This window comes from Helobdella robusta (genome assembly GCF_000326865.2).
Source record: "Helobdella robusta unplaced genomic scaffold HELROscaffold_47, whole genome shotgun sequence".
In the NCBI taxonomy this organism is placed as follows: Eukaryota; Metazoa; Annelida; class Clitellata; order Rhynchobdellida; family Glossiphoniidae; genus Helobdella; species Helobdella robusta.
Window position 1 is genome coordinate 617,065 of NW_008705176.1, and position 24,408 is coordinate 641,472.

Below are 24,408 nucleotides of genomic sequence, written 5' to 3' on the forward strand. Positions count from 1 at the left end.
AAAATAAAACACGTTTTGTCTAAATTAATGCGCAAATTATTAGAAACAACCCACTCATACACGAATTTCAATTCATCGTTAATAACATTAACTAAAATATTGATATCATGATGAGAGTAAAGGATGGTAGTATCATCGGCAAACAAAACAAACTTTAAAATATTTGATGAATTAATAAAATCATTGATATATAAATTGAAAAGCAAAGGACCTAGAATAGAACCTTGAGGAACGCCAGATTTAATAGGAGACAATTGAGATTTAGAATTATTAATAGAGACATATTGAAAGCGGTTAGATAAGTAAGAAGAAAACCAATTATAAGCCAAACCACGAATACCATAAGAATATAATTTGTACATTAGAATATTATGATCCAAGGAATCAAATGCCTTACAGAGATCAATGAAAACACCTATAGAGTATTTCTTGGATTCTAAAGCTAGGGATATATAATTAATAACATCGACAACTGCAAATTCAGTTGATAATTTGTCGCGAAAGCCATATTGATTTAAAGAAATTACATTACGAGAATTGAGGAATTTATTAAAGCGATTTAAGATTATCTTTTTAATTAGTTTAGATATACTGGAAAGAATAAAAATAGGACGGTAGTTGTTAATAGAATGGCGAACCCCGGATTTAAATAATGGTAAGATTTTAGAAATCTTAAGACAATTGGGAAAAAGACCACATTTAAAAGATAGATTAATTAGATGTAGCAAAGGTGACATAATACTATGAATGATATTTTTTAGTAAGAAATTTGAAATAAGATCATCACCACAACTACGAGTGCATTTAAAATTGTTAACAACATCAATAATTTCAAACGAGAGACATTCAAACAAAACAAATGAATCAGAAACATGATTACCCATAAACCTTTTAAAATCAAAATTACAGTCAGATGAATTATTAACATTGTTTAATGACGAAAAATAATTGTTGAAATAATTACACAATAAAACATCATCCATAATAAAATGGTTATCAATCATTATATTAAAAGATGGTGATATATTATTAAGACCTAAGCAAGATTTCAATAACTTCCAAGTATGTCCACTGTTAGATTTACAATTTAAAAACTGATAATTATAATAAAGGTTTTCAGACAGTTTACATAATTTAGAAAAAATTTTCTTATATTTAATATATGTTAATTTATCTAATAAAGAGTTGGAAAGCAAAAAATTTTTATATAATTTATTTTTATTAGCAGATGAAATAATCAAACCCTAAGTAATCCACGGCTTCCTCTTAAGGGATTTCTTACGGAAAGATTTACAATTTGTAATGATTGCATTTTTAACAATGTCTAAAAATGAATTAAAAGCTAAATCAGTATTATAACAGTTCAAGATACAAGACCAATCATAGTTCAAAAGATACATGTTTAGTTTAGAAATATTATAAGCAGAGTAATTGAAAGAAGTAATTGAACGTTCGGTTATAGTTAAACCATGAGTTAAGAATGAAGTAAAAATTGGGAAGTGATCTGAGAAAGATGACAAAATAATACCAGACTTATGATTAGAAATATTATTCGTGAATATGTTATCAATTAAAGACTTACTAGTGGCAGTAACACGAGTGGCCGCTGATATTAAGGAATAATAACTAAAAGAATGTAAAAGATTAATAAACTGAGTAGAAGAATGTTTGTAATCATCAGATAATAAGTTAATGTTAAAATCCCCAGTGATATAAACATTAGTAAACGACGTTGAGTTAAATTTAAGAAATAGAGTGGTTAAATCATTAAAAAATACAGAAGTGTCAACACCAGGTGGGCGATATAAAACGATAATCAAGTAATTAATATTTATACTTATAAAAATCTCCACAATTAAATACTCAAAAGAAGTAAAATAAAAATACAAATCATCTCGTACCACATACTTTAAGCCATCTCTAACAAATAAACCAACACCACCACCAATATTGCCAATACGATTCACGCATACAAATTTAAAACCAGATAAATTTATCAAAGCAGAGGTAGCATCTCTCAACCAGGTCTCAGTGACAGCCACCAAATCAAACCTACCACCACATAAGTCAATCAAAATACTTAATTCAGTTATTTTATTTAGAAGACTACGACAATTAACATGAAAAATACTGAAGTTAAATAAATCAATAAAAGAATTAATATTACCGGGCAATAAAGGAGAACATTCAAAGGAAATATTAGAAAAAATATTAACATCCGGATCGACACTATCAAATTGGCAAGGATTATCATTATGAAAAAATGAGTTGGTTCCCGGAGGGCCATTGAAACAGTTACTTGATTCCGCCATGGTCAGTAGTTTTAGCGTTCTGCGAGGATAACTGGGCTGAGCCTATCTTTGAGTAGTCCCACTCACGGAAAAAAGCATATTGAGGCCAGATATCTGGGTTCAACAACTTAGGTAAATCATCTACCGGCAAAACTATTTTAAACGCAGTTGATTCGGTGTTAACATCGATAGGAGGATCATCAGAATTTTTTTTACGTAAAATCGGGAAACAGCTGGTGATAGCGATATTTTTTGACTTTAAATGATCTTCAATTACATTTTTACCACAGGGGCCGACGTTGCCTACGTAATATGTAGTTTTTTTAACGATAACTTTTGAAGCCTTGAATGGACAATCAAGTCCTGTACCGAAAATTTTCTTTGACAAAGTTTTGGAACCGCTATTGGTATTGGGCAATTGGCTGAAATGATTGGACTTAGGTGACTTTCTCTGCTTTTTATTTGTAACCATTTTAAAGCCATCACCAGCCTCATCATGAGACTCACAATGGGAATCCACAGCAGACGAATCATGACGGTCACCCCAACATTGAGTCACAGGAGTAGTATTTGTTGAAATTTTTGACTGGTTAACAGTATTACTAACTTTATTATTATTAGCATTTAAAGACATAATAGTGTTAACTTTAATATTATTAGCATTTAAAGGCATATTAGTAGGTCGACTAGTAGAAGTTAAATTAGTCAAATTAGCCTTATTAACATTTACAAAACTATTGAACTTAAATTTCAGATTTTCAATTTCAACGTTGTTGTTATCGTTATTAATTTTAATTACATTTTCAAAATTATTAAACTTAATTTTCAAGTTTTCAATGTCAACACAAAACGACTTTAACATATCATTTAACTGGGTCTGCTGATTTATTAATAACTGATTCAAATCACATTTGACGTATTCTAGATTTAATTTTATCTATTTTTCTATATTCGGAATTCTATCCATGTTAGTACTACAAAAATCAGACAATTTTTCTAATAAATTATTTTCTTTACAGTGTTTGTACAAATTTAAACATTCAATTAACCTATCACGTTTATTGCCGCCACTGCCACGTGAAGGGAACTTTTCAGTCTTTTCCAAATTTAACATTTCAAATTCAGATTTTAACAATTTTATTGCATAATCTAACTCAACACCGATATAAAATTTGCTTATATTGTAAATAAACGAATCATTGTCTAGTAATTCCGAGTTATTTTTAACAAAATATAACAACTCGCAAACTTTAACCGGTCTCGACTATAATTAATAAATAAATATCAACATACATTCAAGACATACATTCATAAACCAACAGCAATAATCCAAAAATGTTAGTATGAAAAACATAATAATAATGGCGTATAATTACAAAAGCACGGGAAGATCAAGATACATAGATCAAGTATCAATTGTAGGTGTGTGTTCTTAACCATTCGTTAATTCATCTGCCAATCCATTCATTCATCTATCGATCCATTCATCTATCCATTCATTCATTAATTCGTTCGTTCATTTATTCTCTCATTCATTCATTAGTTCATTCATTCATTCAATTGTTCACTCATTCATATTTATATATAATTGCTGTTATGTCGTTTATATTTTATGGTGACGTCATTATATTTTTCAAGTAATTTCAACAACATTATTCTATGTTGTTTTTACATGGTTTTTATTAAAGTGAACATCATATATGTTTGTATGCATGTTTGTATGTATTTGTTTTATTGTTTGTGTGTGTGTTTGTGTGTTTGTTTGTGTGTGTGTTTGTCTGTGTAAACGCGTACGTGCGTGAACAAATACTTGTTTGTATGTTTATTAATAATAACAATGAAATAAACGAACAAATAAACATACCAAACGAACAGTTGTTAATTCGGTTTTTATGAATTTTTGTTTACATATGTATATACATACACATATGTATATATATATATATATATATATAAAGATATATATAGTATATATGTGTATGTATGTGTATGTATATACATATGTAAACAAAAATTCATAAAAACCGAAAAATAAATATCAACATACATTCAAGACATACATTCATACAAACATAATAATAATGCCATACAATTACAAAAGCACAGAAAGATCAAGATACATAGATCAAGTATCAATTGTAGGTGTGTGTGAGTATAAAAATGTTTTTATACACACACAGTGCCTGTGTGTGTATAAAAAGAAAAAAAAACACAAAAACATTAATTAGATCTTTACTAGACAAAATTTACCTAAGGCACTGGCACAAGTACCAATATATATATATATTATGCAGAGCTGAAGTAACAAAATCGATGAAATGAAAAGATTTTGAAACCAAACGTACGCTCACTTACACACTCAAATAAATAGACTTTTTTGAAAGTGGCTCTGCGAATAACCAAAGCCAAGAAACCTTTAACGATTGGAGAGAAATTAATTAAAAAATCCCTGTAGTTTGTCTTTCTTTAATTTCTCGTTTTCCTCGTTGTTTTGCCCAAGGTTTTGGTCCATTTTTGTAATGTGTATCGGGTACGTTTATGGTTTTGCTCCCGTTGAGTTGATGAACAATATTTTGCCTTGCCATCGAGTTACCTTCATGTCTTATGTTCTTTTCTTGAATGGGTGCGCCAACATTTTTTGGTTTCTCCTCCTGTAGATCGTCTTTTTTTAATTTCTCATCGTAATGTGAAGCGGGTGGGGTTATGATTTTGTTCCGGACGAGGTCATGAACAATATTTTTTTGCCTTCCTACGTCTTTGTAGGTTGCGTGTCTGCTATCATCTTTACGAAAGTCAAAACGATCATTATGATTTCTTCTGCTACCATTTGGATCATCGTTTGCTCTAATCTCATCATTGCCGGATTTTAAACTATTTCCTACCGGTTTTTTTCCCTTTTGGTACTCTTTCATTTTTGGGGAATTCACTTTTCTACTTGGGATCTGTTGTGGATTAAAAAATAATTTAAATTAAGGTTGAAATATAATAATGAATAAGTTTTAAGAATTTAATTTTTATTCGAAATCATAAAAGCATTTAATTTATTACTAAATTATTCTCCAGATTCTCCTCACACATTCTCTCTCTCTCTCTCTTTCTCTTTGGTAATTAGTTATCAAATCAAGATTTAAATATCAGAAACACTCATGTCAGATCAATTTTCAATGACAATTTCGATAGCAGACATATGACATGACAGCAATTCTCGACACAATTGAAATTGTAAAGTAAGAAAAAATTTAGGAAGTTTCTGACGAGTTTTCTCATAAGCATTTAAGAATTTGCTTTTGTCATTAATTAATATGTTTCCAATAAACTTTCAATTAAAATTAAAAAACTTAAAAATTGAATTTAAAAAACTTAAAAAAAAACAATTGATTAATATGCTCGCGATTAACTTTCAATTGATTAATATGTTTCCAATTAACTTTTGAATGATTAACAATGTTATATTATATGAATTAAAATAATTTCCTCTAATTTTTTTTATCCTGCTTCATGACAAAAGCAGATCTTAAATTAAGTTTCGTTGCGCGATCGATTCCAATAAATACTAGCGATCTTACACAAAACCATAAAATCAAATCTGAAAAAAATCAGATTGACATTCTTTATATAATAAACCACTAAATGCCCCATTTAAAAAAAATTCTTGTAAAAAATTCTTACTGCAAAGATTGGTGTCGTCTCCGGATCATAGGCTGTTGTAGTACTTGCAGTTGTAGCAGCTGTAGCAGCTGTTGTAGCAGTAGAAGCAGTGGCAGTAGTAGTAGTAGTCGTTGCAGTTAGTGTAGTAGTTGTTGCTTCTGCTACTGCTGCTGTTTCTGTTGTTGCGAGACTAGATTTAGCCGACAAAACTTCAGAGTCAATCAAAATGCTGACAAAAACGTAGCTGACGACAAAAACGGCGAAAACGATGAGTATGCAGCTAAAGGCGATCCCTATCGCTAACGGCACAGAGAAATCGCGACTCTTTGGCATTCCACCTTTAATGTTGATGAATTAAAATTAGACCGAGTAAATCAACCAATTGATTATTTTAAACGAAATTGATTATTTTTAACTTTTGAACAAATGTAAACATATATGGTTATATATATATATCGTATATATATATAATGTATGTATATATATATAATGTATGTATATATATACAATGTATGTATATATATACAATGTATGTGTATTTACGATGTATGTATATATAACAAATGAACAAACGAATAAAAGAAAACATAAATAAATGAATGCTTGAATGAATGACAGAATGGACAGACAAAAAATTTAACCTTCTAAATTGTTATTTTTGGCTCTATGATGTCTGACAGCACACATTCTGAATGAAAAAATAGAAATTTTTTTAAAACATAGAAAACGTAATAGGTAAAACACGAAAAATTTTGAAAAAATAGGAAAAAGAAGAAAAAGAAAGGGAAAAAAAGAAAGACTGTGAGAGAGAAATGAGAGAAGAGAGAGAGAGAGAGAGAGTATGATGGATTGAGTGATCGATATCATCATTTGACCGCATTAATAGCGCCAGTGGCAGTAGAATGCGCAAACAACCATGGATAATGGATATATCCATGCAAACAACATACTGAAATGCTTTTTATTTCAATTTCTGTTCTTATGTTTTCATTTATTTTTGGCTTTTTGTTCTTTGTTTTGGTATTTGTTCTTTGTTATGTTATTTTTTCTTTGTTGTTTCGTGTTCATTTTGTTTTTTCTTTGTTGTTTATAGGTTTATTTGGTATCTATCGTTTTATAAATCTTTTGTTACCTTAGTATCATTTCAGCCTTCCCTGTGGTGTGTTTGTTTTCGGGTTTTTCATGATTTTATTAAATATGTTTATTGTTTGTTTTTTCAAATATTTTGAAAATTATTTTCTCATTTTAACTATGTTACTGTTACATCTTTCAACCATTCCTTCCTTCATTTTTTCATCTGTTCGTTGGCTTATTTGTTTGCTCGTATATGCGCTCCATCGTTCATTTGTTTGTTTGCAATTCATAATATTATTTTTAAAATTATCTAACAATCTTCTTAACCATTCATATTCGTTAATTCATCTGCCAATCCATTCATTCATCTATCGATCCATTCATCTATCCATTCATTCATTAATTCGTTCGTTCATTTATTCTCTCATTCATTCATTAGTTCATTCATTCATTCAATTGTTCACTCATTCATATTTATATATAATTGCTGTTATGTCGTTTATATTTTATGGTGACGTCATTATATTTTTCAAGTAATTTCAACAACATTATTCTATGTTGTTTTTACATGGTTTTTATTAAAGTGAACATTATATATGTTTGTATGCATGTTTGTTTGTATTTGTTTTATTGTTTGTGTGTGTGTTTGTGTGTTTGTTTGTGTGTGTGTTTGTCTGTGTAAACGCGTATGTGCGTGAACAAATAATTGTTTGTATGTTTATTAACACACAATAAAACAAACGAACAAATAAACATACCAAACGAACAGTTGTTAATTCGGTTTTTGAACGAATAACGTTCTAAAAAAAGAAAAAGTTATTACTTTACATAAAATCTTTGGAATTTTTGTTTACATATGTATATACATACACATATATACATACACATATGTATATATATATATATACTATATATATCTTTATATATATATATATATATACGTTGGTATGTATATCAAAGGTGGACATGGGTTGGGTTAACCCATGGGTTGGGTTAACCCATGGGTTGGGTTGGGAGGGTCCAAATTTTTTAAAGTTGCGTGGGTTGGGTTGGGTTGAAATTTTCAAATTTTATTATAAATAATTTATTTCTGTATTTTTTTTATTCTTAAACGAACATTTTAACTAGTTAAAAATCGGTCTATTTTATATCGTTGTAATATTATTGTATCTTTGGTCTATCGTTTCCACTTTCTTTTTGTGATTATTGAGTTGAGCAAAAGTTAACTTCTTTCTGATCGAGGAAATTAGTTTTATTTACAAGTATGGCAGAATCAGAAGAAAGGTTTGTGTGATTTAAATTTTCTAAGTTTGCGAAAGTAAAAAATGTAATAAATTTCACATTAACATTTTATGAGACTGAACTTAGCCACAATGACCGACCTATACAATTTTATAAGCAATCTTCGATGCCAACTATACACACGTTAAAAAGCCAATTATACACACGTTAAAAAGCCAATTATACACACGTTAAAAAGCCAATTATACACACGTTAAAAAAGAGATAAACGTAAAAGGGAGAGGGTACAGCAAGCCTGCATGCATATGCGATATATGTTATATTATGTTATATGATATATGCTGTTTAAATAGCAGCTGACATGTGTGCATGTTATTATAAGCTTATATGCTATATTATGTTACATGTTATATGCTGTTAAGTGGCAGCTAACAGGTATGCATATATACATGTATATATAATTATAAAATTATATAGTTATATTGATGCTATAAAATATATAATACTGTAGTTGTGTGTATTTGATAATCCTATTAATTTCTATTATTTATTAGTAAATTAAATTTTGTGTGGTGTAAATATTAGATAATAAATTATTTTTCTGCTGTATTTGTAGAAAAACATTACTAGGGTTTCTTGATGATCCTACTCTTCTCCTTCTTGTTACTTCGTTAGTTTTATCTAGGATTGATTATTGTAACTCGCTCTACTATGGCCTAACTGACTCTATACTCTATCCTTTAAGTAAAGCTTTTAACTCTGCTGCTCGTCTAGTTGCTCGTGCCCCTTTCTTTTCTCATATATCTCCATATCTTGTTCTCTTGTTATTTTTTAAATTTGCATGTTCATGTATAAGTCTCAATTTAAATTATTTCCTAAGTATTTATCAGATATATTAATTGAACCTAAACGCCCCGGTTTACGATCGTCTTCTTCTCGCTTTTTCTTAACTCGTGTTAAACACTCTTTTGCTAAATCTGCTTTTGTTTTTTCTGGTCTTTTTTTCTGGAACTCTCTACCTACTTCTCTGACTACTTCTCCATCACTTGCAAAGTTCAGAGCGGATCTCAAGACCCATCTGTTTTCAAAATTCATTGAGGAGCGCTGTTGAACATCGCGGAAATAGCGCTTTATAAGCTAATTGATTGATTGATAGTTAACAGTTATAGAAACTCAATTCTATTTGTTAATCATTAGCAATAAATAAATAATTTGAAAAATTTATATCAACTACATATATTTAAAATTAGGGATGCACCGACGTTTGGCCCCGGTTAAAATCCGACTTTTTTTAAATCCGGCCCCGGCCGGATTTGGTGGCCGAATTTTATCAACATTTAAAAATGTTATAAATAGAAAATTTTTTTATTGAATTCAATTAATTTTACGTCAATAAGTTAAAGGCTAAGCATATATGACACATAATAACAACATCACTAATTTTGAGGTGAGCTGGACAATTTTCTTTATGTTATAACATGGGTTATGCATAAATTATGAGCTGATATGATCTTTGTGTAAAAGAACTTGTACACGTGTATGTACTATATAATTGTATATAATGGATCATATAGCTACATATTATTTATATATATAGACATAAGCGCGTAATTTAAGAACATGGTATGTTAAAGGTTAGGCTAGGCATACATGACACATAATTACAACATCACTAATTGTGAGGTGAGCTGGACAATTTTCTTTGTGCTATAACATGGGTTTTGCATAAATTATAAGCTGTGCAAGTGTGCACGTGCATACATGGCACATAATAACAACATCACTAATTGTGAGGTGAGCTGGTCAATTTTCTTTATGCTATAACACAGGTTATGCATAAGTTATAAGCTGATCTTTGATCACAGAATTTGGCATATCACACAACTTATTTATATATTTGAGAATTAAAACGTCCAAGGCATCCAGAGACATTGTTTTTTGAATTAGATAATTCATTAATTCCACAGAACTTTTTATGTGCAGGTTTAAAGAGGGATAATCAGAGACATCTCTTATTTGCAACAGAAGACCAATTAAACTCATTACGTCAAGCCGAAAATTGGTTTATGGATGGAACATTCAGCGTAAGTTTTCAATATTATTTGATATTTATTGAAATGTATTCACAATAAATTATTTATTTGTTTTTGTTTTTAGGTTGTAAAAAAACCTTTTTTCCAACTCTATACTATACATGTTTTCATAAAACATAATGATAAATATGTACAAATCCCTACATTGTTTTGCTTAATGAGCGGAAAAGCAACAAAAGATTATGAATGTATATTCGAATGGACTGTTGGAACAGGAAACTTGAACGTGAAGTCAGTCACATGTGAGGAATATAGTTTTGTTATATTTAAAAACAGTTTAAATATTTTAACACACATGGATTCACTTAATTTATTAAGGCGATTTACAAAAAGACTACAATGAAAAAAAAGAAGAGCACTCTAAATGCAAGTTATTATTGGCATTGCCGTTTTAGCCATCCGAATGGATACCTGGGATGTTTGAACAGTTAGCAGTTAATGAGGAAAATGAGAAATTGAAAGAATTGAATCAATACATTCAAAAAACGTGGATGGATGGGAAATTGTTTACGCCTAAAACGTGGTCGGTCTTCAAAAGGAAATATAGAACAAATAACAATGTTGAAGGTTGGCACAACCGCATCAATAAAAATGTACCAACCAACGGCTACAACTTTTTCCAGCTGATTAATATATTGCATGATCAGGCCATTCAAATAATTTTTGAAAAACATTATTTGGTAAATGATATAGTTATAAACAAAAAACGGCAAAATCAATTAAAACATGATCAACAAATTCAGGATATGTGGACATCATTTGATAATGGACAAATTAGTGTGAAAGACATGTTGAACCAAGCTTCAAATTTTAATAATTTTGATAAGTTATTGTAATTAGTATTTTTTATTATGAATTTTAAATATAAAACGCCATTTTAATTCATTTGTTTTTCTAAATTAATCGGTTTTTTTCATTTCAATTAACAGTCTTATTTGTTATTAAATCAATGAATTTATTGAAGCGCCATTTCCGAATGAATCTTACAAACAGTCGGGTCTTGAGATCCGCTCTGAACGTCGTGAGTGATGAACAATCAGTCAATCGATTTTTGCTGTAGCGGCATTTCCGCGATGTTCATCAGCGCTTCTAAACAACACACAGCATATATGAATACTTGGTAAACGACGTATCACACAAAGCATGTGATAGGCGGGGATTCTTTTGTCATATTTGAACCAGGTCACTGCGAAAACAGGACCAGGCGTGTTTAACCACTGAGCCATCAGGCCGCCCTAAGTAGTTAGAGATCGAAAAAGAGTTCCAAAGAAAAGGACCAGAAAAAGCAATAGCAGATTTGGCATGAGAGTGTTTTACAGGAGTTAAGAAAGTGAGAACAAGAAGACGATCGTAGACCAGGGCGTTTAGGTTTAATTAAAATATCTGATAGATACTTAGACTGAGACTTATAAATTAAAGTGCAAAAGAGTAAGATGGCGATAGATACATAAGAGTAGAGATACGAGCCGCCGCCGAGTTAAAAGCTTTAGTTTAAGAATGTAAAGTAGGTTCAAAATGACCTTAGTAGAGCGAATTACAATTACTGCTAATAATCAATTTTAGCAGTAACAATGTTGATAGAAGTTCATACTTTCATCTACGTACAATAAAACACTTATGTCTTTTCTTGATGATTCGACTTTTTTTTCTTGTTTCTTTTTTAGTTACCTCTAGAATTGATTATTGTAATTCGTTCTACTATGGTCTTTCTGATTCTACTCTATATCCTTTGACTAAAGCTTTTAACTTGTTGCTCGTCTAGTTGCTCATGTCTATTTTTTTCATATATCTCAATATCTTACATTTTTGCACTGGCTACCTATAAAATATAGAATTATTTTTAAAATTTGCACTTTAATGTATACAGTCAATCTAAGTTATTTCCTAAGTATTTATCAGATCTTTTAATTAGACCTAAACGCTCTGGTCTACGATTGTCTTCTTGTTCTCACTTTTTCTTACATCATGTTCAATCAATCAATTAGCTTATAAAGCGCTATTTCCGCGATGTTCAACAGCGCTCCTCAATGAATTTTGAAAACAGATGGGTCTTGAGATCTGCTCTGAACTTCGCAAGTGATGGAAAAGTAGTCAGAGAAGTAGGTAGAGAGTTCCAGAGAAAAACACTCTTAAATGTTAAACACTCTTATGCTAAATCTGTTTTTGCTTTCTCTGGTCGTTTTCTTTAGAATTTTCTACTTCTTCTCCATTACTTATGAAGTTTAGAGCGGATCTCAAGACCCATTTGTTTGTAAGATTCATTGAAAAACACTGTTGAACATCGCGGAGTGTTCAAAACATCTCATTTACGTCATTGAAGTTTTAGGACCAATCGTCCAAATTTCTAGGGTCAATCGTCCAAATTTCTAGGGCCAAACGTCTTTTAGGACCAATCGTCCAAAAATACACAGGACCAATCGTCCTATCAATCAGGACCGATCGTCATAGAAATCAGGACCATTCGTCTTAAAAAGCAGGACCAATCGTCCGCGAGACCAAACGTCTTGAGATCTTGCCAAAGTCACAGTTGAAAATCCAGCAATGCTTGAAACGAAAAATTCAACTGTCTCCTCAAGAATAAACGATGTTGAAGCATAGACAGATCTTTTTCTGTGTTGATGGTTATCACTCATTCAAATCTGTTGAAAATAAAGGGCTTCTCAATTTGATGCAGAGCTGTGTTGAGTTAGGTGCCAAATATGGAAAGTTTGATGTTTCTGACGTTGATGTCCTCAGTTGTAACTAAACTTGCTGAACGGCTTAAAGATCCGATAGAGGATGGCAGTGTGTCGTTGTGTATTGATATGTTTACAGACGACTTTCGTAAACAGTCATACCTAGATGTGCACTGCTCCAGGATTGATCGTGACTTTACAAATCACCATGCAGCACTTGCCGTTCGTCACTTCGGAACCTCTTCACACATTGCACAAAATATATACACTGTCATGAGCAACATCCTTAGTGAATATGTAATACCAATTGATGAAGTCCCATTCACTACTGATCACGGCTCAAATGTCGTTGCTGCATTGAAGTGTGGGGTTGACTGCATGTGTCATCGCTTGCACACTGTCCTAACGTGTGCTTGGAATGATACTAGACGGCAAGAGCCAGAGGCTGCATCATATGAAACTGCATCAAGTCACTAAAGCATGGAGGTGATACGAGGCCTTGGGTGTCAATGCATCGTCGTTCTGAAGCTATAGAAGCTAGCTATGAAAAACTAGTTACTGTTCTGACAGCCAAAAATCGTTTAGAGCTTATTGCGTGTGTCAACAGAACATTTAACAAAGAAATTTGCGATATAACAAAAGTAATTTCAGATATATTCAAGACATTGGAGAAGGTTGATGAGCCAACTTTGAACCTCATAGGACCATCATACTATCTACTAATAAAGAAGTTTGCCCCTGCTGTTCGAGACTCGCTTCCAATAAAAACTTTTAAAAATAATCTGATGAAATATATGGATGAAAAGTTTTGGCAGTCTATTGTTGCCTTACATTGGATGGCATCATTTTTGGATCCATCGTTCAAGAAGTTTGACTTCATACCTCAGGTATAATAGTAGTAATTATTATATTCCTAATGACATTAACTAAACTAACTTGATTTTCTTTTTAGATTTCAGCCGAAGAGAAAAAATTTAAACGCAACTTGATGGCTGATCTGGATGTTTGGATGATGACAGAGTTGGATCTTGTTGCTAACAAGATGCGTCAACGCAGACATGCTTCTGGAACGGAGTCGAGAGTTGCTGGGTTAGATTGAATTATTCTGTTGATATTGTAGATATGTTAAGATGACAAATATTGTGTCATACATTACCAAGAATAAATCTGCATATTACATATTTTAATTTCACTATTTTTCTCTACACAATTATTTTCATTTTTTTTGTTCATCATTTCAGTACATCAGCACAGCAGGATGTTGAAGATGATTACACTCAGCCAACCAAGAAAGCACGCTTTGATCCTTTTGCTGACCTACGGGATGGCTGAAGCTCATCAACCAGTAAAATTTCAACTGCTAAACTTTCAGGTCATGAAGAATTGGCTAGATACAAAGCTCTGAATGTTCCTGCCAACCACAAATCACTACTAGCTTACTGGCAAGACAATAGCAAAGACTTTATACTTCTTTCAAATGTTGCCAGACGAGTGTTATGCATCTCTGCCAGTTCAGCACAATCTGAAAGAGATTTCAGTTCAGTTGGTCGCACAGTCACAGATGCTCGATCCAGTCTGTCGGCACGAAAAGATGAAGAACTGGAATTAATTAGATGGGGTTGTCGAGCTTCCGTAATAGATATTGATAAACTCTAGTGATCACTCAGTGTGGAGCAGTGACTATAAATCGATGAAGAAAAAAAAAGTAAAATATTAGTAACAATTAATTTTTAATTAATTTTCATGTTATTTTATTACACTTGCAGTGTGATTACTTCACCAGTGTGTTTTATTACACATATGATCTTGTATTTTTGAGTTCTGCTTTTTAAATATCATTTGTAAAAATTTGGCTGTTTGGTAAAATTGCGACTCGTGCAGATGGGTCGTGGGTTTGGTTGGGCCGGGTTGGGTTGAAAAGTTGCATTTTCAGGCGGGTTGGGTTGGGATGGGTTGAGTTAAGTGATGGGTTGGGTTGAGTTGGGTCAGTAAAAATGGACCCATGTCCACCTCTGATGTATATATAAAAATATATATATATATATATATATATATATACAGTTTTTAAGAAAATCAACCAGTTTAACGCGGTTGATTTTCTTAAAAACTGTATCGAATATGGTCTAAATCCTAATTTCACAATATATATATATATATATATATATATACACACATACATATGTGTGTGTTTGCGTGAGTCGTGACTCCAACTGATAACAAAATATGATAAAGTAATAGAATAAACAACAATGGTAATGTCATTGAAAGGTTTCTCCAGCACAATGATATTTGCTTGATAAAATCTCTTCAACCTCATTCACGAGCATGGTCAACTTTAACATTTGCATCTCCTTCAATTTTCAATCAAATCAATTGGAAACGGCTGATTATTTAAATGGCAGTGACCACTTCCTAATCACTCCATCATATGACAATCCAAAACTAATTATAACTGAAAAGAATAATATAAACAAAATAGGTTAGGACCGATTTGTGCATCTTTCAGAAAGTTTAATAAATTTAAATGAAATGAATAAAAATAGAGCAGTTCATCCTTTTAATTACATATCTCAAAGTAACTCATTGTAATTGTTCTCACTATTATGAGAACGATTACAATGGGTATTATTATGAAAACCTCTCCAATGATGAAGATTGTTTATACAGACACCAATCCAAAAGTCAATCCGTGGTTTAACAAACAGTGCAAAGAAAGCAGAGGGGGAAAATTAATAGCTCTTAATAAATTCCTAAAATCCCCCAGCACATGTAATTTGATTGAATTTTATTATTGTTCCTGAGTACTGGTTTTAAAGGATTTTATTGTTTTTTACTTTAAATTGACTATAAATAGGGTAATCAATTATAGCGAATAATAAAAATTATGTTTTGTTTTAAAAGGTTTGATTATATGAAATATAAATAGTAAGATCTTCATAATAAATTGAAATTTATTGGACAGCAATATTAAATATGTTATGATATGCTTTTTATATCAGCCAAAAAACATTTTAGTGGATCAATTGGGGTAAAATGCCCGGCAAAACGCCTTTTAAATAAATTTATTTAACTATACAAAATTTATATAATTGTTTTATTTTTAATAAAGATATTTTTTATACAGTTGTTAAAGTGTTAAACAAAAACTTCAACTGTTCAAGCTTCTCAAATATCAAACTAATCTGGTGTCATGGTTCACAAATATAAGCGAACGTCCGAACGAGGAAAATATGGAGACGATTTGCTTGCAACCGGTTTACAAGCTATTGCAAATGGAAAATGTCTGATTCGTGTAAGCCAAGAACTTGGTATTCCAGCGCGAACATTAAGTCGGCACAGAGATAATAAAAACACTCAATTCTGGAACTCTAAAATTGGGAGATTAACATTTCCACCCCATTGTACTTATAAACTGCAATCACTTGACAAGACATATTTAAAATCACTAAAAGGTGCTTACAATGTTGCTCGTGATAACTGGTTAGTGTCAAACCCTGGTAAAAAATCAGTTTTTATGATATAGCCAGTTTATTTGGAAAAGCATTTCTTCGCACATCAACTCCTGACAAAGCAGTTCATGGATTCAAGACTTGTGGACTATGGCCATTTGACAATAATATTTTCTCTGATGAAGATTATCAAGCAGCTCTAATGTCACTGAAGAAAAAGAACCAAATGCAGAAATAAATCATCACTTATCTACAATTTCAATTTTTGAAACCATCAATCAAACCTTGTTATCTTCTACTAACAAAACAGTTACCAACATGTTAAATGGTTCAATAATTTGGATCAGTCATCACATGAGCTCAACAATCATGATCCACAAGGTGAGTCAAAATAATAAAATAATTTTTTTAAAATTGAATATTTAAAAAAATTGATTTTTAATAATAATAAGTTAAATTCAATTTTGACAATGGCTAAAGGTGTGATTAAAAAGTTGTCTCCATTGCCAAAGATATCAGGCATCAGAAATAGGAAATGTAAACCAGAATCATCAAATTTAATAACTTTTTCACCATTCAAAAGAACTCGAAGAGAAAATTATGTCAACTGAAGCAAGATTGACTATAGGAAGTTTCTAAGGAAAAATACAACTTATAACAAAACAAACTTGTACAAGGACATGAAACCACTAAAAAAAAGAATAGTTTATATGAAATAAGTCGCACTGACTGAATCAAGTACCGAGGAAGAAGATTGGCCATGTGTGATATGTAGGGATCAATTTTCTAATAGCAAATCATGTGAACAGTGGATGCAATGTCAAGAATGTAAAAAGTGGGCTCATGATGTATGTACGGCGGGAACCACATGGTTTATTTGCCCAAACTGTGATTGATTGTTGTTGTTATTCTGGAAACTAGTATCATGTTGATGATGATGATATTGACGATAATGATGATGAAGATATTGACGATAATAATGATGATGTAGTTGATTATGATGAAACTAATTTTATCTCCTGTTTTTTCATTTTTAAGGACACCACATTTTAAGTGAATAAATGTGCTTAACTTTCTGACAATAGAACTTTACAATATCATTTGAAATCATTTGGTATCATTGTTGAACTTTTATTACATTATTCAATCCAGTCCACCACTACAAGGCATACCTCCGTTTTTTGCATTCACAAGACTCGCATAAAATTAATAACGTCAAGTCACAGTGTAATTTTGCACAAGTCTGTAGGTGGGCCTAATTGGATATCATAAGATGTTTGTGCACTTACTTGTGCGTGCACGTGCTATTGTGTATGCTTGTGTGTAAGGGTGAGTGTGCGTTTGTGTGTGTGTTGCATGAGATGAGATTCTAAATAATGTTCTGTTGTTTAGATGAACCCATAAAAGAAATTATTTTATTCCTTAAATAGTTTTATTACTGGAATAATTAAAAATAATTAAAATATGTAAAAATTAAACTCACCTTTTCCCGTTGTCAGCCCGTGTTTACCTGTTTATAAATACAGGTTGTTTACCTGTATTTATTAATTAAATTAACTAGCGCTTTATATTTTATTGTTGTTTCACAATACTGGTTTTAATGGATTTTCTCGTTTTTTACTGTAAATAGGGTAATCAATTATAGCGAATAATAAAAATTATGTTTTGTTTTAAATGGTTTGATTATATGAAATATAAATAGTAAGATCTACATAATAAATTGAAATTTATTGGACAACAATATCCATGGGCAAAACGCCTATTAAATAAATTTATATAACTATAAAAAATTTATTATATAATTGTTTTGTTTTTAATAAAGATATTTTTTTATACAGTTGTTAAGCTTTAACAGTTAAAGTGTTAAACTTAAACTGTTCAAGCTTCTCAAATATCAAACTAATCCTGGAACTTTAAAATTGGGACATTAACATTTCCACTCCATTATTACTTATAAACTGCAACTTAAAGTTAATTTACCTTTTTTGCGGCCAATAGCTTTTGGTGCCAAATAGAACCTTAATTTTTTCGATCGTAACTTTTGAAGTAAGGGTTAGATGTAATATGAGCGAAGACCGTTATATTAATTCTAGTTATGTGTAGCTACATCCTTTATTAACTTTTAACAAAAATAATAAATGTTGATTGACTGACCGAATGAGAAAAAAGGAATGAATGTTTGTAAAATTGAAGTATTTAAGACAACTGATATATAAATTATTATTGTTATTACAATTATGTTCAATATATATATATATATATATATATATATTATAGTGCATATAATTTCAATGTATAAAATCCCTGAATATAGAGGCATAACCTAATAACCAATTATTTAATTAAATACATATTCATAATTGACTTAATTTAACTAATATAGAGATAAAATTGGTTAAGTCATATTAATATTTAGATGTTTATAGCATATATATATATATATATATATATAATATATACGTATATTAAGGCAATATAAAGTATATATATAGTTTATAATGTATGTATATATATATATATATATATATATAGTACCAAAAATACTAAAAATAAGCATACAAAACGACGACTTATTTTATAAAAACAGAACAGCTAAACATAGACAAAAAAGTTTAATACGATATATATGGTTTAATTTTTTAGGCAAATATATTATATATATATATAATATATATAGAGAAACGTACAAACAAATACATATAGACATACACACACACGTTTAGACAAAAACATACATAAAAACATACAAACTAACAAACACGTACATAAACACACACGTTTTGAAATATACATATATATATACAAACATACAAACAAACAAACGTAAACATACACACATACAAAGATATAAAAACATATAAAACTTCAATCTAAGTTAATTAATATTACAACGAATAACGTAAATAAAGAGTTAACATCATTGTTGAGAATTATATATGTTAAAGAACACTTCATATAAGGCAATCCTATAAAAAATATACCAGAGAAGAACTAGAATTAAGGGCAAATATCTATCTATCTATCTATTTATAACATGATACAAGTATCCACATTACTATTACGTCATGAAACTATAGCAAATAATAACAGTAATAATATCTATTGGTATGTTGATCCCGAAAATATATATAAAGTTATTTTGATTTTATCAACAGTATTATTATGAACGTTATTAATATTAGGAAGACTTATAATATAAAATGATATGTGTTATACAATAAAATGACACACACACACACACACACACACACACACACATATATATATATATATATATATATATATATATATATATATGTATGTATGTAAGTATGAATGTATAAGTTATTTAGTGACAACGGACAGACTAGATAAACTCGGTCTTAGTTAAATGTGGCAGAAATACCTTTTTTTGATATGCTAGCTCTTTAAAACAAATTAAAAAAAATAACTAAATAATAATTAAAATAATTATAATAAAAAGAATAATAATGATAATAATAATAAACATTTTCATCCACACTTCAATGTTAATTTTAGCGAATTAAATAAGCTTTCATATTAAAATATTTTTATATAAACTTCCAATGATTCACTGGAAACATTTCATGTATGTATTTGTCGTGTATATATGTACGTGTCTTCACAAGATGCAATATAGACCATAATCATGCAATTATAATTGTTTCGGTTTATATTTTAAATAAAATAAAACAATTCAATCAACTAATTAACATATTTAATCAATTAAATAAACTTCCCAATTAATGTAACGGTTTTTGTATACAACTTTCAATAAAATTTTGGAGCGTGTTTTTTACCAAAATTTTCAAAAGTCACTCTGTCTCTCTCTTTCTCTCTCTCTCTCTCTTTCTCTCTCTCCCTCTTTCTCTCTCTGTAGAAATATATATAATTACATTTATATATATATATATATATATATATTGACTTAAAAAATATTCAAGTACTTTTTATTCAAAAAACGTTTTTTTCGTAATTTATTGGAATAAGTTATAGCTGCTATGTGCATATAAGGAATATGTATATAAAAATTTTGATGTGATTTTTTGGGAAATATAAATGCTTATTTATATATATATATATTTATATATATTTATATATATATAAAAAATATATATATTTATTTATATATATAGAAATACAAAGACTTTAAGTTAGAAAATAAATACAAATTTTGAAGAACAATTTGCGTTCAATTTTTAAATAAAAATTTGGATGTGTCAATAAATAATTTTTTTAAATAAATAGATTTCAAATAATCAAACAAATAAAAGATAAATTAAATAAATAATAATGTTAGAAATTCATCGTAAACCGTTCATGTTTTAATTTATACTGTGATAATAAGGAAGAAGCAACAATATCATTCTGTCTGAATTTTCAAGATTTAATTTTGCTTGCAGATTTTATTTAAATTATTTTCAAATTTAATCTAATTTTTCAATTTAGTTCAACTTTACTGAATAAAGATTATTTTAATTTTGGCTGCGATAGTGATATAAATAATAAAATATATACTCTATAGTCTAAAATTCACAGAACAAATATTTAACTTGACACATACACGTACATATATTTATATATATATATATATATATATATACATTGAGCATTTCGGAATGTAAAGTCAAAAATTAAAGGAATCATCGTTACCATTTTAACAATAAACATCTCAGATTATTTGCGAGTGAATGATTGAATGATTGAATGAATGATTGAACGAATGAGTGAATGATTGAAAATATAAATGAGTGAATGAATGATAGAATGATTGAAAGGTGATTGAATGACTATTTTTTCATCTCAATAACTCATTCGCTCTCTCTTCCTTCGTCCAAATAAAAAGCACTTTAAATGTGAATATTAGCTAAAAACGCAACTTGAAACGCAAAATATACAATTACTATTTTCTTGTAGCAGCTGTTTCATACTAAACAAGTAACAACATCAACAACAACATCAAATAACAATAAATGGAAATACTAATTTGAGTTGAACAAAGGTAACAAGTAGGTAGGGTGGAGTCAATTTCTTCAACGATAATAATTTCAAGCAAGCCACCGTGCACTGGTGCTATTCTTGTTAGCGTTAGTTTAAAATGACTAAAATATGGTGACACAATTTTCAACGATATTAAAAAACATTTGTTATAGGAACTCGTTGCGACAACTAGATTTTGCTAAGCTAGTTTCAAATGACTGATAAATTCTGATCAAATTTTCAAAGATATCAAAAAACTTTGGTAGCAAGATTTGCAAAGTGTGTCTTGGGAATAGTGGTGGAATCGGAGTCACCTAGCAGGCTGTATGGAAGGAGTTCAGCCATCCATCCACGTTCATGTCAAGTTGCCGAGGGGATTGCTGAATTAGGGTTAGTGACTGCTCTGGACTCAATGGAATATATGGAGCATTAAAACTGTTATTAAACATAGCGTCGCTTTCGTTTTCAATTTTTATTGCTGGAATGTTGCTTAAATCATCGACGTCGTCAAATTGGAAATTTTCATTCAAGTTGTTGAGATTCAAATTTTCAGCGTCCAACACTTTGAGGTCCTGGTCAGTTAAATTCGGCAGGGAGAAGTTTTTCAAATTTTCTTGAAAATCTGAAGGCAAATTCAAAATGTCCATTCCTGGCTCTTGAACGTTGTCTAGATCATTGAACCAGTTGTTTTGTTGTTGTTGCTGCTGCTGTTTCAGTTGGTTAATTAGTTGTTGTTGTGTGTTGGATGGTGCAACTGAGAGAAAGTAGACAGGCGATGTTGATGTTCCTCTGTTCACTGGTTGTGACGTCAGTATGTTGGATTGTAGGAGTGTGTTGTTTTTGTTGAGAATAAGAATGTTGTTGTTTCTAAGTATGCTGTTGTTTGCATTGTTGTTGTTGTTGTTGTTGTTGTTGATGTTGATGGCACTGTTAAAAGGATTGGTTGGGCTGCAAAGAGTTGAAGCCGTAGATGTTAGTGTTATGATTATTCTATTGTTGCCATTTATGAGCTTGTTGCAGTTGCTAAAGTTAGTGTTGTTGTTGTTGCTGTCGTTATTGATGCTGGCAGAGATTAATTTTTTCATGTTCAAGAGATCATTTGCATTGATATGGTTCAAGATAATGTTGTTGTTGTTGTTGGCAGTTTTGTTGTTGTTGTTGTTTACCAGATATTCTTTAGGATCAGAATAGAAATCAACGGAGGGTGATCCTGAAGATGTACTGTTGTCGGGACTAGATGGTGGAGGAGTGGGCATCATATTCATCAAGTTGTTGTTGTTGGTGTTGTTGGCAAAAATGTTGTTGTTTGTGGCAATGTTGTTGTTGAAAATTGTTGAGTTGTTGTTGAAAATGTTGTTGATGTGGGTGTTTGAGCTGCCATCATTCAAGTTAGTCGAGTTGTTGTTCCTTTTCAGCATTTGTGAATTTATAAATTGCAAAAGTGGCAATGTTGGTTTAAAACTGCTGTTGATGTTATTATTGTTGATGTTGTTGTTGTTGTTGTTGTTATTGATGTCATTCGCATTAATGACTACTTGATGGCTGTTGATGTCTTCAAATTTGAACTTTTTGATCCCGTCAGCGAGGCCAGTTCCGCTAGAGCCACCATCAGCACCACCACTACCACAACCAACTTCTTTGGTAACAGTACCGGAAGTTACACTGTTGTTACTTCCGGCCTGCCCAAGATTACCGGTCGCGACATCTTCCGGCTTGGCCCTTTTGATCGGTTTCTTCCTAGGTTGAAATCTGTAATTTGGATATTCTTTGCCGTGTAGTTCTTTCAGTCTGTTGGCTTCGTCGACGTATGGCTGGCGTTTTTCTTTCGACATTTGCTTCCATCGAGTACCTAGCTGCTGGCTGATCAGTGCATTGTGCAAGTCTGGCTGTGCCTGCAATTGAAGAATGATTCGCTCGTTACATGGTTGATAATGTCCATAATTTAAATGATGCGTTAAAAGTATGCTAATAGTATTTGTGATTATTTCAGAAAAAAAGTGTTATTAATTAATTAATTTATTTATTTATTATAATTTTAAAAATAAATAACCATGAATATAAATTTATTAACATCAATTCATCCCACTTCATTCATTCATTCATCCATCCATCCATCATTCCATTCATTCATCCATTCATCCATCCATTCATTCATTAATCAATTCATTCATTCATTCATTCAATCATTCATTCATCCATCTATCCATTCATTTATTCAATCAGTCATCCATCCATCCATTCATTCAATCATTCATTCATGACACAATTTCATTCATTCATTCGTTCATGACACAACTTTATTCATTTATTTTAAACTCCTATTCCGTCTAACGATTTCCTTTCTTCCTTCCAGTTTTTCCCTGTGCGTGCATTCTCGCAAATAATTCGTCGCAAGCAAAACAAACAAAAACGAGCGTTTCGAATGACATTTTAAAAAAAATTAAAAGAATATTATCGAGAGTAATAAAATAAAATTATCGACAAATCGATAATCCGAAAATATTCTCGATTAAGACACAATAAGTACGTAAATAGTATGCTTAGAAGCATATAATTACGACAGAAAGATCTAATTTACTTCACTTTAAACCTATAGAGGACTTTGTAATATGGTGGATAAAATGACACTACTTATTGTAACGCGTACTTGAAAAAATTGTTTTAATCTTCCCTGAATTGACTCTCAACATCAAAATCCGTAGAAGCGTCATACAGAAATACATAAACACACATTCACACACACACACAGACACACACACACACACACTTAAATACATGCATACACACATAAACATACAAACATACATGCACATATAACAAACACATACACGCATATGCACGCATACAAAAACATACATACAGATATATAGTAAAAATAGTGCAAACGAAAAGCCAATCGATAATTGAGTACTGGCAAAATAGACCAAGCACATATATGAAAATTATAATACCATAC

The 24,408-nt window shown here is 30.5% G+C and overlaps 4 protein-coding genes across 4 annotated transcripts in view; 1 reads left to right on the forward strand and 3 right to left on the reverse strand.

The window, feature by feature from the left end:
* Positions 1 to 1,244: 1,244 nt before the first annotated feature.
* HELRODRAFT_178316 (hypothetical protein) lies at positions 1,245 to 2,925 on the reverse strand (the record flags this gene model as incomplete). Its single annotated transcript, XM_009026445.1, has 4 exons — positions 1,245 to 1,324; positions 1,583 to 1,626; positions 1,909 to 2,052; positions 2,300 to 2,925. The coding sequence occupies 4 exons, from the start codon at positions 2,923 to 2,925 to the stop codon at positions 1,245 to 1,247; spliced, it is 894 nt and encodes a 297-aa protein (XP_009024693.1).
* A 1,816-nt stretch (positions 2,926 to 4,741) lies between these two features.
* Positions 4,742 to 6,626, reverse strand: HELRODRAFT_193298 (hypothetical protein; the record flags this gene model as incomplete). Its single annotated transcript, XM_009026446.1, has 3 exons — positions 4,742 to 5,248; positions 5,961 to 6,277; positions 6,581 to 6,626. Coding segments are annotated over 3 exons (870 nt in total), but the record flags the coding sequence as incomplete, so codon positions are not given.
* A 7,455-nt stretch (positions 6,627 to 14,081) lies between these two features.
* On the forward strand, positions 14,082 to 14,679 carry HELRODRAFT_178319 (hypothetical protein; the record flags this gene model as incomplete). Its single annotated transcript, XM_009026447.1, has 2 exons — positions 14,082 to 14,112; positions 14,396 to 14,679. The coding sequence occupies 2 exons, from the start codon at positions 14,082 to 14,084 to the stop codon at positions 14,677 to 14,679; spliced, it is 315 nt and encodes a 104-aa protein (XP_009024695.1).
* Positions 14,680 to 23,170: 8,491 nt separating this feature from the next.
* Positions 23,171 to 24,408, reverse strand: part of HELRODRAFT_125118 (hypothetical protein) — a gene marked incomplete at both ends in the record, with an annotated part of 5,002 nt that continues 3,764 nt past the window's right edge. The window contains one exon of the mRNA XM_009026448.1: positions 23,171 to 23,344. Within this exon, the coding sequence (XP_009024696.1) occupies positions 23,171 to 23,344 (174 nt within the window). The remainder of the gene's footprint in view (positions 23,345 to 24,408) is intronic.